Source organism: Salvelinus namaycush, chromosome 31, assembly GCF_016432855.1.
Source record: "Salvelinus namaycush isolate Seneca chromosome 31, SaNama_1.0, whole genome shotgun sequence".
Lineage (NCBI taxonomy): Eukaryota > Metazoa > Chordata > Actinopteri > Salmoniformes > Salmonidae > Salvelinus > Salvelinus namaycush.
This window is the reverse complement of record NC_052337.1, coordinates 18381478-18396336: the sequence shown is the minus strand read 5'-3', so window position 1 is coordinate 18396336 and position 14859 is coordinate 18381478. Positions and strand designations below refer to the sequence as shown.

At 43.0% G+C, this 14859-nt stretch overlaps 1 protein-coding gene across 1 annotated transcript in view; it reads right to left on the bottom strand.

Annotated features, from left to right (window-relative positions):
* crata (carnitine O-acetyltransferase a) overlaps positions 1-13688 on the bottom strand; it is a 43992-nt gene extending 30304 nt beyond the window's left edge. The window contains exon 1 of the mRNA XM_038971369.1: positions 13425-13688. Coding sequence (XP_038827297.1) covers positions 13425-13451 — 27 coding nt within the window. The 5' untranslated portion in view covers positions 13452-13688. The remainder of the gene's footprint in view (positions 1-13424) is intronic.
* Between the last annotated feature and the right edge of the window lie 1171 nt (positions 13689-14859).

Here is a 14859-nt window from a genome sequence, read left to right as displayed (position 1 = left end):
CAGAGACATTCAACATATAAAAACAGCAAATTGCAAAAGGCTAGCTATAGCCAAGAATTAGGTAAACAAATGAATTAGCCAAATAAATTTGTTGCTGTGCTGTCAGATAGGGGTTGAAGCTGTTATTGCATGAATCCAACCAACTGTTATTGGTTCATGGATCTTGTCTCTTTAATCTATGGTAATTACATTTGTATATTTTTTTTAAAAACTTTCGCTATTTTAAATGAAATGTCATATGTGACCTGTTACAGAAAGATGGGATTATGACTAGGGTTGCAAAAGGTCGGAAACTTTCCATGGGAAATAAAGCCCGGGAATAGTGGGAATTTTTCATCAAAAAACGTTAGCTTATAACAGTGAACTTATATTTTGGTTAAACTATCCCCAATTCAATGGAATTGCAGCCCTCCGCATGCACAGTGCATTCTTCTATCACATGTACAGCTGATTCTCTAGATCTTGCACACTAATGAGATGCTATTGAGCTCACACTACTACACTGTCTGAGCCAAGGACTACATGCTTTCTGGTAAGTTTTGATTACAATACTGGGTGGGGTGAACATACTTCATATGACATATAGTTGAAGTCGGAAGTTTAGGTTGGAGTCATTAGTTACTTTAGGTTTGAGTCATTAAAACTCATTTTTCAACCACTCCACAAATTTCTTGTTAACGAACTATAGTTTTGGCAAGTCGGTTAGGACATCTACTTTGTGCATGACACAATTTTTCCAACAATTGTTTACAGACAGATTATTTCACTGTATCACAATTCCAGTGGTTCAGAGGTTTACATACACTAAGTTGACTGTGCCTTTAAACAGCTTGGAAAATTCCAGAAAATGATGTCATGGCTTTAGAAGCTTCTGATAGACTAATTGACATAATTTGAGTCAATTGGGGGTGTACCAGTGGATGTATTTCAAGGCATACCTTCAAACTCAGTGCCTCTTTGCTTGACATCATGGGAAAATCAAAAGAAATCAGCCAAGACCTCAGAAAAAAAAATTGTAGACCTCCACAAGTCTGGTTCCTCCTTGGGAGCAATTTCCAAAACGCCTGAACGTACCACGTTCATCTGTACAAACAATAGTACGCAAGTATAAACACCATGGGATAACACGGCCGTCATACCACTCAGGAAGGAGACGCGTTCTGTCTCCTAGAGTTGAATGTATTTTGGTGCAAAAAGTACAAATCAATCCCAGAACAACAGCAAAGGACCTTGTGAAGATGCTGGAGGAAATGGGTACAAAAGTATCTATATCCACAGTAAAACGAGTCCTAAATCGACATAACCTGAAAGGCCGCTCAGCAAGGAAGAGGCCACTGCTCCAAAACCGCCATAAAAAAAGCCAGACTACGGTTTGCAACTGCACATGGGGACAAAGATCATAGTTTTTGGAGAAATGTCCTCTGGTCTGATGAAACAAAAATAGAACTGTTTGGCCATAATGATCATCGTTATGTTTGGAGGAAAAAGGGTGAGTCTTGCAAGCCGAAGAACACCATCCCAACCGTGAAGCACTGGGGGTAGCAGCATCATGTTGTGGGGGTGCTTTGCTGCAGGAGGGCTGGTGCCCTTCACAAAACAGATGGCAACATCAGTCAGGAAGTTAAAAACTTCTTACGGCTGAGATCCCGTTAACGGGATCAACTTGACAACAGCCAGAGAAAGTGCAGGGCGCCAAATTCAAACAGAAATCTCATAATTAAAATTCCTCAAACATAAGTATTTTACACCAATTTAAAGATAAACTTGTTGTTAATCCCACCACAGTGTCCGATTTCAAAAAGGCTTTACGACGAAAGCACACCATCTGATTATGTTAGGTCCGTACCTAGTCACAGAAAAACACAGCCATTTTTCCAGCCAAAGAGAGGAGTCACAAAAAGCAGAAATAGAGATAAAATGAATCCCTAACCTTTGATGATCTTCATCAGATGACACTCATAGGACTTCATGTTACACAATACATGTATGTTTTGTTCGATAAAGTTCATATTTATATCCCAAAATCTTAGTTTACATTGGCGCGTTATGTTTAGTAATGTTTTGCCCCCAAAACATCCAGTGATTTTGCAGAGAGCCACATCAATTTACAAAAATACTCATAATAAACATTGATAAAAGATACAAGTGTTTTACATGGAACTTTAGATAAATTTCTCCTGAATGCAACCGCTGTGTCAGATTTATTTATTTATTTTAAATACGGAATTACAGACACAAAAACAAGCCATACAGGTACCCGCCATGTTGTGGAGTCAACAGAAGTCAGAAATAGAATTATAAATATTCACTTACCTTTGATGATCTTCATAAGAATGCACTCCCAGGAATCACAGTTCCACAATAAATGTTTGTTTTGTTTGATAAAGTCCATAATTTATGTCCAAATACCTCCTTTTTGTTCATGCGTTTAGTTCCAAAATCCAAACTCGACGCGCAGGCCAGATGAAAAGTCAAAAAATTCCATTACAGTTCGTAGAAACATGTCAAACGATGTATAGAATCAATCTTTAGGATGCTTTTAACATAAATCTTCAATAATGTTTCAACCGGAGAATTCCTTTGTCTGTAGAAATGCAATGGAACGCAGCTAACTCTCACGGGTGCGCGCCTGAGTGAGCTTGTGGCACTCTGCCAGACCCCTGACTCAATCAGCTCTTATTCCCCCCTCCTTCACAGTAAAAGCATCAAACAAGGTTCTAAAGAATGTTGACATCTAGTGGAAGCCTTAGGAAGTGCAATATGACCCCATAGACACTGTATATTGGATAGGCAAACCTACAAACCTCAGATTTCCCACTTCCTGGTTGCATTTTTTCTCAGGTTTTCGCCTGCCATATGAGTTCTGTTATACTCACAGACATCATTCAAACAGTTTTAGGAACTTCAGAGTGTTTTCTATCCAAATCTACTAGTAATATGCATATCTTAGCTTCTGGGCCTGAGTTGCGGGCAGTTTACTCTGGGCACCTTATTCATCCAAGCTACTCAATACTGCCCCCAGCCATAAGAAGTTAAAGCTTGGTTGCAAATGAGTCTTCCAAATGGACAATGACACCAAGCATACTTCCAAAGTTGTGCAAAATGGCTTAAGGACAACAAAGTCAAGGTATTGGAGTGGCCATCACAAAGGAGGCCTACAAACCTGACTCAGTTACACCAGCTCTGTCAGGAGGAATGGGCCAACATTCACTCAACCTCACATCCCACCCATTGGCTGTGCTGCTCATGATTGAATCTGTTCCTCAAGGACATCATGGCACTGAAACCAATGGATACACTCTACAAGAGAGCCAAAGAAATGGTTAGGTATGTGAAGGGTCATCAAGTTATAGCAGCAATCTACCTCACCAAGCAAAGTGAGAAGAATAAGAGCATCACATTGAAGCTGCCCAGCAACACCTGTTGGGGTGGTGTTGTCATCATGTTTGACAGTCTCCTGGAGGGGAAGGATTCTCCAAGAAATGGCCATATCACAGACTGCCGATATGGACAGCCCCATCAAGAGGATCCTCCTGGATGATGCATTTTGGGAGAGAGTGGTAAGCAGCCTGAAACCTGTAGCAGTAGGCATTGCACGGATTGAGGGAGACAATGCCATCTTGTCTAATGTTCAGACTCTGCTTGCAGATGTAAGAGAAATCCGTACTGCCCTGCCCACTTTACTGTTTCTCCAAGCAGAGGAAACTGCAGTTCTGAAATACATCAAAAAGCATGAAGACTTCTGCCTGCCCATACACACCGCAGCGTACATGTTGTACCCCAAGTATGCTGCAAGAGCATCCTGTCTGGTGCAGAGATCTACAAGGCCTATGGTGTCATTACTACCATGTCTCGCCACCTTGGCCTGGATGAGGGCAAGGTTCTTGGGAGTCTGGCGAAGTACACTTCCAAGCAAAGTCTTTGGGATGGAGATGCAATATGGCAGTTGTGCCAACATATCTCATCAGCCACCTGGTGGAAAGGACTTTGTGGATCTGAGGCTCTTTCCCCTGTTGCCTCAATCCTCCAAATCCCACCAACATCAGCCGCCTTAGAGCGCAACCGGTCCTTGTTTGGGAACACACACACCAAAGCACGCAACAGGCTGACCAATACAAGGGTTGAAAGATTGTTGGCCATCCAGGCAAATTTGAGGCTTTTTGAGCCTGTCAACGAGCCATCCTCAACAAGGTTGGAAAGTGACAGTGAAGATGAGGCGTCAGAGTCTGATGAACAAGAGTTTTTTTTCTCTTTTGGAAGGATTTAATCATTTGCAATTATATCTACTTATGATAAGGTAAAACGTTTGTTTGTCTCCATATGATATGGTGAATATATACAATGCAAAAAAATATCTACATTTAAATGGTATAATAAATTTGCATATATTTCCCACGGAAAGTTTCCACCTCTGAATATTCCCCAAAATGTGCAACCATACTTATGATGCACGTCACCACTTCACAGGAGGCATGGTTGAGAGAATGCCAAGAGTGTGAAACGCTGTCATCAAGGCAAAGGGTGGCGACTTTGAAGAATCTCAAATATATTTTGGATTAGTTTAACACTTTTTTGGTTACTACATGATTCAATATGTGTTATTTCATAGTGTTGATGTCGTCTTCACTATTATTCTACAATATAGAAAATAGTACAAATAAAATAAAAACTCTTGAATGAGTAGGTGTGTCCAAACGTTTGAATAGGTACTGTAGGTCTAGATATTGTTTTTACCTAAGCTTTAAATGGTGTTTTTCCTAATTATAGGCTTCTACCTTTAACTTAAAGTGCTAAAGTATTTTATTGTTGAAATCTTTTCTTAGTTTTTTAAGCACTACCAAAGTCTCATGTGTTCCAATGTGAAAAATTCAAGAGATGGGCGGGTCTAAGGCTTTAGAGGGTGTGAACGATGTTAAATGGGAGTAAACAAAGAACAGCATTGTAGCTGTTCAATGTGAAAGGTTATCTTTATTATACAACAATAGGCAATTTAATATTGTAAATGGTTTACCTAATGGGGTAACTTGGTGAGATAATGTTCAGATAATCCTTTTTGGCAATTTGGTGCAAGTATTCCTTTTCTAAATATGTTTCCCAAGGATTAATGTAGAGCAAGAGTGAAAATCACAGCAACATTTTTTGAATGCCCTTTTCTCCTAAATGGGATTATAAATGTATCAACTTTTAAAGCAGCATTACTTCCCCATGTTTCCTTAAACTACAGTGTATGACATGCCATTGTGAAGCTCGGAGTGTGTACCTTTATCCAATGTAAAGCATATGACTGAAAAGAGATGGTGGATCACATGTCTAAAATACTTCCTTAAATCTTCAATAGCTTCCAAGCCATATCACTTGCATGAATACAACCAACTATTTTTGGTTCAGGGACCTTGTCTGCACAATGTACGGCAATTACTTTTGTATTTTTTGAGTCTTAATAAAAAATATTTCGTAATATGTAAAAAATACAGTGTCTTCAGAAAGTATTCACACCCCTTGACTTTCACTTTTTGTTCTGTTACCTTTGTTATGGCAAGCCTAAATAAGTTCAGGAGTAAACATCTGCTTAACAAGTCACATAAGTCACTCTGTGTGAAATAATAGGGTTTAACATGATTTTTGAATGACTACCTCATCTCTGTACCCCACACATAGAGATAATTGTAAGGTCCCTCAGTCGAGCAGTGAATTTCAAACACAGATTCATCCACAAAGACAAGGGAGGTTTACCAGTGCCTCGCAAAGGAAGAAGAATAAAAAGGCAGACATTGAATATCCCTTTGATCATGGTGAAGTTATGAATTACACTGTGTCAATACACCCAGTCAGTACAAAGATGCAGGCGTCATGCCTAACTTATTTGCCGGATAGGAAGGAAACTGCTCAGGGATTTCACCATGAGGCCAATGGTGACTTTAAAACAGTTGCAGAGTTTAATGGCTGTGATAGGAGAAAACTGAGGATGGATCAACAACATTTTAGTTACTCCACAATACTAAACTCAATCACACTCCCCACTGCCCTTTCCTAACTGGACAAAAGGAACACCAATGTGAGAATGCTGTTCATGGACAGCTCAGCATCCACCATAGTGCCCACAAAGCTCATCACTAAGCTAAGCATCCTGGGACTAAACACCTCCCTCTGCAATTGGATCCTGGACTTCCTGACGGGCCACCCCCAGGCGGTAAGGGTAGGTAACAACACATCTGCCACGCTGATCCTCAACATGGGGGCCTCTCAGGGGTGGGTGCTTAGTCCCCTCCTGTAGTCCCTGTTCACCCACGACTGCGTGGCCAAGCACGATTCCAACACCATCATTAAGTTTGCTGACGACAACAGTGGTAGACCTGATCACTGACAACAATGAGACAGCCTATAGGGAGGTCAGAGACCTGGCAGTGTGGTGCCAGGACAACAACCTCTCCCTCAATGTGAGCAAGATAAAGGAGCTGATCGTGGACTACAGGAAAAGGTGGGCCGAACAGGCCCCCATTAATATCGTCGGGGCTGTAGTGGAGCAGGTAGAGAGTTAAGTTCCTTAGTGTCCACATCACCAACAAACTATCATGGTCCAAAAACACCAAAAGAGTTGTGAAGAGGGCACAAAAACACCTATTCCACCTCAGGAGACTGAAAAGATATGGCATGGGTCCCCAGATCCTCAAAAAGTTCTACAGCTGCACCATCGAGAGCATCCTGACCAGTTGCATCACCGCCTGGTATGGCAACTGCTCGGCATCCAACCGTAAGGCGCTACAGAGGGTAGTGTGTACGGCCCAGTACATCACTGGTGCCAAGCCTCCTGCCATCCAGGACCTATATATAGTAGGCGGTGTCAGAGGAAGGCTCCAAAAATGGTCAAAGACTTCAGCCACCCAAGTCATAGACGGTTCTCTCTGCTACCGCACGGCAAGCAAAGCAGTACTGGAGCGCCAAGTCTAGGTTAAAAAGGCTCCTTAACAGCTTCTACCGCCAAGCCATAAGACTGCTGAACAATTAATCAAATGGCCACCCGGACTATTTACATAGACCCCCCTTCCTTCCACTTGTTTTGTACACTGCTGCTACTCGCTGTTTATTATCTGTGCAGTCACTTTAAATCAAATCAAATGTATTTATATAGCCCTTCTTAAAACAGCTGATATCTCAAAGTGCTGTACAGAAGCCCAGCCTAAAACCCCAAACAATGCAGGTGTAGAAGCACAGTGGCTAGGGAAAAACTCCCAAGAAAGGCCAAAACCTAGGAAGAAACCTAGAGAGGAACCAGGCTATGGGGGGTGGCCAGTCCTCTTCTGGCTGTGCCGGGTGGAGATTATAACAGAACATGGCCAAGATGTTCAAATGTTCATAAATTACCAGCATGGTCAAATAATAATAATCACAGTAGTTGTCGAGGGTGCAGCAAGTCAGCACCTCAGGAGTAAATGTCAGTTTGCTTTTCATAGCCGATCATTAAGAGTATCTCTACCGCTCCTGTTGTCTCTAGAGAGTTGAAAACAGCAGGTCTGGGACAGGTAGCAGGTACCCCGACCTACATGTACAAATTACCTCGACTAACTTGTACCCCCGTACATTGACTGGGTACCGGTACCCCCTGTATATAGCCTCATTGTTATTTTATTGTTACTTTAGTTTATTTAGTAAATATTTTCTTAACTCCATTTCTTGAACTGCATTGTTGGTTAAGGGCTTGTAAGTAAGCATTTCACAGTAAGGTCCAGTTGTACTCAGCGCATGTGACAAATAAAATGTGATTTGAAATGACAGAGTAAAAAGGAGAGTAGCGCTTCCCGAAACTTGGTTCCCGGGACCCACGTTTTGTTTGTCCTAGCACTACACAGCTGATTTAAATAATCATCAAGCTTTGATTATTTGAATCAGCTATCTAGTGCTAGGGCAAACACAAAACCTCCACCCCCCCCCCCTAGGGCAAACACAAAACGTGCACCCCTTGGGGTCCCAGGACCGAGTTTGGGAAATACTGCTGTACAGAATAAACATATTCCAAAACATGCATCCTGTTTGCAACAAGACACTAAAGGAATACTGCAATAAATGTGGCAAAGCGACAACTTTTTGTCCTGAATATAGTGTTATGTTTGCGAAAATCCAACACAACACATTACTCCATATTTTCAAGCATAGTGGTGGCTGCATCATATTACGGGTATGCTTGTAATCGTTAAGGACTGGGGAGTTTTTTAGCATGAAAATAAATGGAATGGCGCTAAGCACAGGCAAAATCCTAGATAAAAACCTAGTTCAGTCTGCTTTCCATCAGATACTGGGAGATGATTTCACATTTCATCAGGACAATAACCTACAACACACGGCCAAATCTACACTGGAGTTGCTTACCAAGAATACAGTGAATGTTCCTGAGTGGCCGAGTTACAGTTTTGACTTAAATCTACTTGAAAATCTATGGCAAGACCTGAAAATGCTTGTCCAGCAATGATCAACAACCAAATTGACAGATCTTGAAGAATTTTGAAAACAAGAAAAAAATGGGCAAATGTTGTACAATCCAGGTGTGGAACGCTCTTAGAGACTTACCCAGAGACCTCACGGCTGCAATCGCTGCCAATGGTGGGTGCATCGGCAAAGTATTGACTCAGGGTTGTGAATACTTATTTAAAATCAGATATTTATGTATTTCATGTTCAATAAATTTGCAAAAATGTTTAAAAACACGTTTTCACTTTGTCATTGTGGGGTAGTGTGTGTAGATGGGTGAGAGAAAAAAATATTTAAACAATTTTGAATTAAGGCCTTAACACAGAAAAATGTGGAATAAATCAAGTGGTATAAATAATTTTTGAAGGCACTGTACTTGGTTAAAACTTCAATAGCTTCCACCCCATATGACTTTCATGAATACAACCAACTAATATTGATTCGGGGACTTCTTCCCTCTAATCCACGGCAATTACTTTTGGCCGTTTTTGTATAGATTTTATACATTTCAATTTACTTTTTCCTTTCGCAAAAGCTGACCACGACTCCATTTTGTTGCTTCCAGCCTACAAACAGAAACTAAAACAAGAAGCTCCCGCGCTCAGGTCTGTTCAACGCTGGTCCGACCAATCGGATTCCACGCTTCAAGACTGCTCCGATCACGTGGATTGGGATATGTTCCGCATTGCGTCCAACAACAACATTGACGAATACGCTGATTCGGTGAGCGAGTTCATTAGAAAATGCATCGGCGACATTATACCCACAGCAACGATTAAAACATTCCCAAACCAGAAACCGTGGATTGATGGCAGCATTCGCGCGAAACTGAAAGCGCGAACCACTGCTGTTAACCAGGGCAAGGTGACCGGAAACATGACCGAATACAAACAGTGTAGCTATTCCCTCTGCAAGGCAATCAAACAAGCTAAGTGCCAGTATAGAGACAAAGTAGAGTCGCAATTCAACAGCTCAGACAAGAGGTATGTGGCAGGGTCTACAGTCAATCACGGATTACAAAAAGAAAACCAGCCCCGTGGCGGACCAGGATGTCTTGCTCCCAGACAGACTAAATAACTTTTTTGCTCGCTTTGAGGACAATACAGTGCCACTGACACGGCCCGCTACCAAAACCTGCGGGCTCTCCTTCACTGCAGCCAAGGTGAGTAAAACATTTAAACGTGTTAACCCTCGCAAGGCTGCAGGCCCAGACGGCATTCCCAGCCGCGTCCTCAGAGCATGCGCAGACCAGCTGGCTGGTGTGTTTACGGACATATTCAATCAATCCTTATCCCAGTCTGCTGTTCCCACATGCTTCAAGAGGGCCACCATTGTTCCTGTTCCCAAGAAAGCTAAGGTAACTGAGCTAAACGACTACCGCCCCGTAGCACTTACTTCCGTCATCATGAAGTGCTTTGAGAGACTAGTCAAGGACCATATCACCTCCACCCTACCTGACACCCTAGACCCACTCCAATTTGCTTACCGACCCAATAGGTCCACAGACGACGCAATCGCAACCACACTGCACAAACCCATCTGGACAAGAGGAATACCTATGTGAGAATGCTGTTCATCGACTACAGCTCAGCATTTAACACCATAGTACCCTCCAAACTCGTCATCAAGCTCGAGACCCTGGGTCTCGACCCCGCCCTGTGCAACTGGGTACTGGACTTCCTGACGGGCTGCCCCCAGGTGGTGAGGGTAGGTAACAACATCTCCACCCCGCTGATCCTCAACACTGGGGCCCCATAAGGGTGCGTTCTGAGCCCTCTCCTGTACTCCCTGTTCACCCACGACTGCGTGGCCATGCACGCCTCCAACTCAATCATCAAGTTTGCGGACGACACTACAGTAATAGGCTTGATTACCAACAACGAGGAGACGGCCTACAGGGAGGAGGTGAGGGCCCTCGGAGTGTGGTGTCAGGAAAATAACCTCACACTCAACGTCAACAAAACAAAGGAGATGATTGTGGACTTCAGGAAACAGCAGAGGGAGCACCCCCCTATCCACATCGACGGGACAGTAGTGTAGAGGGTAGTAAGTTTTAAGTTCCTCGGCGTACACATCACGGACAAACTGAATTGGTCCACCCACACAGACAGCGTTGTGAAGAAGGCGCAGCAGCGCCTCTTCAACCTCAGGAGGCTGAAGAAATTTGGCTTGTCACCAAAAGCACTCACAAACTTCTACAGATGCACAATCGAGAGCATCCTGTCGGGCTGTATCACCGCCTGGTACGGCAACTGCTCCGCCCACAACCGTAAGGCTCTCCAGAGGGTAGTGAGGTCTGCACAACGCATCACCGGGGGCAAACTACCTGCCCTCCAGGACACCTACACCACCCGATGTCACAGGAAGGCCATAAAGATCATCAAGGACAACAACCACCCGAGCCACTGCCTGTTCACCCCGCTATCATCCAGAAGGCGAGGTCAGTACAGGTGCATCAAAGCAGGGACCGAGAGACTGAAAAACAGCTTCTATCTCAAGGCCATCAGACTGTTAAACAGCCATCACTAACATTTAGTGGCCGCTGCCAACATACTGACTCAACTCCAGCCACTTTAATAATGGGAATTGATGGAAATGTATGTAAAAATGTATCACTAGCCACTTTAAACAATGCCACTTAATATAATGTTTACATACCCTACATTACTCATCTCATATGTATATACTGTACTCTATATCATCTACTGCATCTTGCCATCTTTATGTAATACATGTATCACTAGCCACTTTAAACTATGCCACTTTATGTTTATATACCCTACATTACTCATCTCATATGTATATACTGTACTCTATACCATCTACTGCATCTTGCCTATGCCATTCTGTACCATCACTCATATATCTTTATGTACATATTCTTTATCCCTTTACACTTATGTGTGTATAAGGTAGTAGTTGTGGAATTGTTAGGTTAGATTACTCGTTGGTTATTACTGCATTGTCGGAACTAGAAGCACTCACATTAACATCTGCTAACCATGTGTATGTGACAAATAAAATTTGATTTGATTTAAGGGGCGCTCAGAGTCTGGGCAAGGGCAGCCAGACTCGGACAGGGGCAGGACCCCCTACCCTTAATGTTTGGACTTAGTCTCTGATGCTGTGACGGAGCGCGGCCACCAGATGCATGGCTGGACTTTACCTGCTGAGCGGTTTACCAGGTGCAGAGAACGGGTTTGGGTCACCAGGTGCCTGTGGTTCCTGGCAGCGGAGCTATAAAGGTCTGAGTGGCGGGGTTGGGGTTGGTTAAGTGCGGGTGCCCCGGTTTGCGAGGTTCTGGAGGTGGGTTAGCCCTGGCCAGGACGCTGTGATGGGTGATGCCCAGGGAGAAGGATGTTGCCTGGGTAGGGAGAGTAGGGAGTAAATCTGGAGGCCTGGAGGTCCTGGGAGTAAGCTGGACCTCTCCCAAATGTCCCTGGTGGCAGAGAGCTGGCTGGACTGAGTGGTGGCCCCTGGAGGCCGCAGGTCGGTCCCCTCTCCCTGGGTCGGCCTCAGCCCTCCTTGGCCCTCTCCCAAATGTCACAGGGGCAGGGGGCTGGCTGGACTGAGTGGCGGCCCCTAGAGGCCGCAGGTTGGTCCCCTCTCCCTGGGTCGGCCTCAGCCCTTCCTGGCCCTCTCCCAAATGTCCCAGGGGCAGGGGGCTGGCTGGATGGAGTGGGGCCATCTGGAACCCCAGCAATCCCTGGCCCTCCAGACCTCTATCACTCAATAAAGGGCTGATAAAGGGCAGGAGTAACTATGACCCTAGATAGCCCTTAGATAGCCAAATGGTGACACACTGCTCTGAAACAGCCAGTGGAGCAAAAGCTGGACTGTAATTGTTTCATTAATTCAAGTCATATGGTGGAAGTAATTGAAGGAGGTATGTCATGTAAATACAATTAACATAGATTTTTTTTTTTTATTAAGCCAAAAAGCCCAAAAGTAATTGGCGGGAATAGGTCCCTCAACCAATAGCGGTTGGTTGTATTCATGAAAGTCATATGGGGTGGACGCTATTGAAGTTATGCAAGTTCAATTTAAATGAATTGAAAATGGCCAACTTAAAAAAATACAAAAGCATTTGCCTTACATTGTATTGACGAGGTCCCTGAACCAATAACAGTTGGTTGAATTCATGCAAATGATATGGGGTGGAAGCTATTGAAGTTAAACATTTTTTTAAATGTATTTATTGAAAAACAGCTAAAGTTATTTTTATAAATACTAAAGTAATTGCGAGGTCTCTGAAATAATCACGGTTGTTTGTATTCATGTAAGTCCTATAAGGTGGAATCATTTCTCTGTAAAGAGAATTTAAAAATATATATAAAGTAAAATAACAAAAAAACAATCGCTAAACAATTTGCAGTGGATTCGAGAGAAGTCTCTGAACAATGTCAAATTGATTTGAGAGCGATATTTTACGTGGTTGTGAAGCTATAGACATGTTTTATTAACACGCAAAAAGTAGGCGTTGCAGTGTTAAGACGTCCGCCTTAACCGTCAGCGGAGGAGAGCAACGGTTTAGCTACATTTTGACTCCAAAAACAAAATACGAAACCGAAGTGCAAAAACAAGGGGTGTTCCTTGTTCGCTATAGTCAGCTGATTCCGAATGTCATTTATACCATTCTTGCACATTTAGTTTAATTGGTATTAACGAGGAAAGTCTGAATATGTCATAATTTTAACTACACCGCAGCAACGATATCAATAAGGCAAATCTCCAGTTTGACTTTGCCCCGACCAGTTAACGTGTTACACATTGCTTGACACACACAGCGAGGTTGTAATTGCGTAACATTAGCTAGCTAACTACAGTTACTTGACTCAATGCCCATTGTTTTCGATATATAACTAGAGAACACACCCCACGAACACTTGTTTTTCCTTGCTAAACCGTTTTGCGGGCTAAAAGGGAGCTATTCTAGCTAACATTGTTGATTGTGTACTCACCATCGTCCTGGCTAAAATGCTCAGCATTCTGGATGATTCGGAAAGATCCGCCCACAAATGCCCGGTGCTCAAAGTACAGGAATGAATCGGTTTCTCATTCCCAGCTGAACTCCAATGAACAGACCACAAAGCGTATTCAAGGGCGAATAGTTACTTCAGGAACACCCTTCAAAACAACAACCGTGCCACCGTTAAGACAGCTACGCCAAAGATAGTACTAGCTAGCGCAGTTACAGCTTCACTACGTTGACACCTTTTGGTAACATGATCTCCTCGCGGGTCCCAGTTCCGTTCACCAGGGGCGATAGCAAGTTTTTTTATTTTGCTCTTTTCATTTTGTGAAAGCAAGGAAGAGCTGCTTTCTCTCGCTGGCATTGGCAGCGTGGTTAACTAAACTTTTGTGAAATAATCAGATTTATAATTATAAACTAGATCTCGTTCTTTAGCTCTTAAAGGGTAAAGGGTTTACTTTACTATTCAAAGCAAAGCATAACGTCAACGTTAAATTTAGTAAAGTAATTGGTGTAATTACTTTGATAGAATACAACTTTATTACTTTGGATTGTGGCGCAGTTAGATCACACAAATATCTAAACTGCAGTTGTTGCCTGTGAAAAGTTTAAGACAGAAATAGGACAAAGAACATGGGAATAAAAAGCAGGATAATGTGGGCAACACTGTTAGGAACGCAAAGCTACTCTGAATCGTTCATGCTGTCGGTTTCAGATAAATAGATGCACGATTTACTTTTGTAAAATGTTCAATGTAAATGAAGTTATATTTTAGTTGAATGATGATGTCAGTCAGTCTCCTAACCTGTTACGTTAATTCTCATAGCCTATACACTGAGTGTATAAAACATTAGAAGCGCCTTCCTAATATTGAGTTACACCCCCATTTGCCCTCAAAACAGCCTCATTTAGTCTGGGCATGGACTCTACAAGGTGTCTAAAGCGTTCCACAGGGTTGCCGGCCCATGTTGACTCCAATGCTTCCCACAGTTGTGTCAAATTGGCTGGATGTCCTTTGGGTGGTGGACCATTGATACACATGGGGAACTGTTGAGCGTAAAAAACCGAGCAGCGTTGTAGTTCTTGACACACAAACCGGGTGCCTGGTACCTACTACCCACCATACCCCGTTTTGTCTTGCCCATTCACCCTCTGAATGGCACACAATCATGTCTCAAGGCTTAAACATCCTCATTTAACCTGTCTTCTCCCCATCATCTACAATGATTGAAGTGGATTTAAAAGGTGACATCAATAAGAGATCATAGATTTCACTTGGATTCACCTGGTCAGTCTATAGCTAGGTTTCCATCCATTTGGCGAAATATTTTCATGCGAAGGTTGTAAAATCCGCATAAAGAAAATATGCGCTTTTTCCAACCAGTGGTGTTTCCACCAAACTGACTTGTTGCAGATAAAAATCA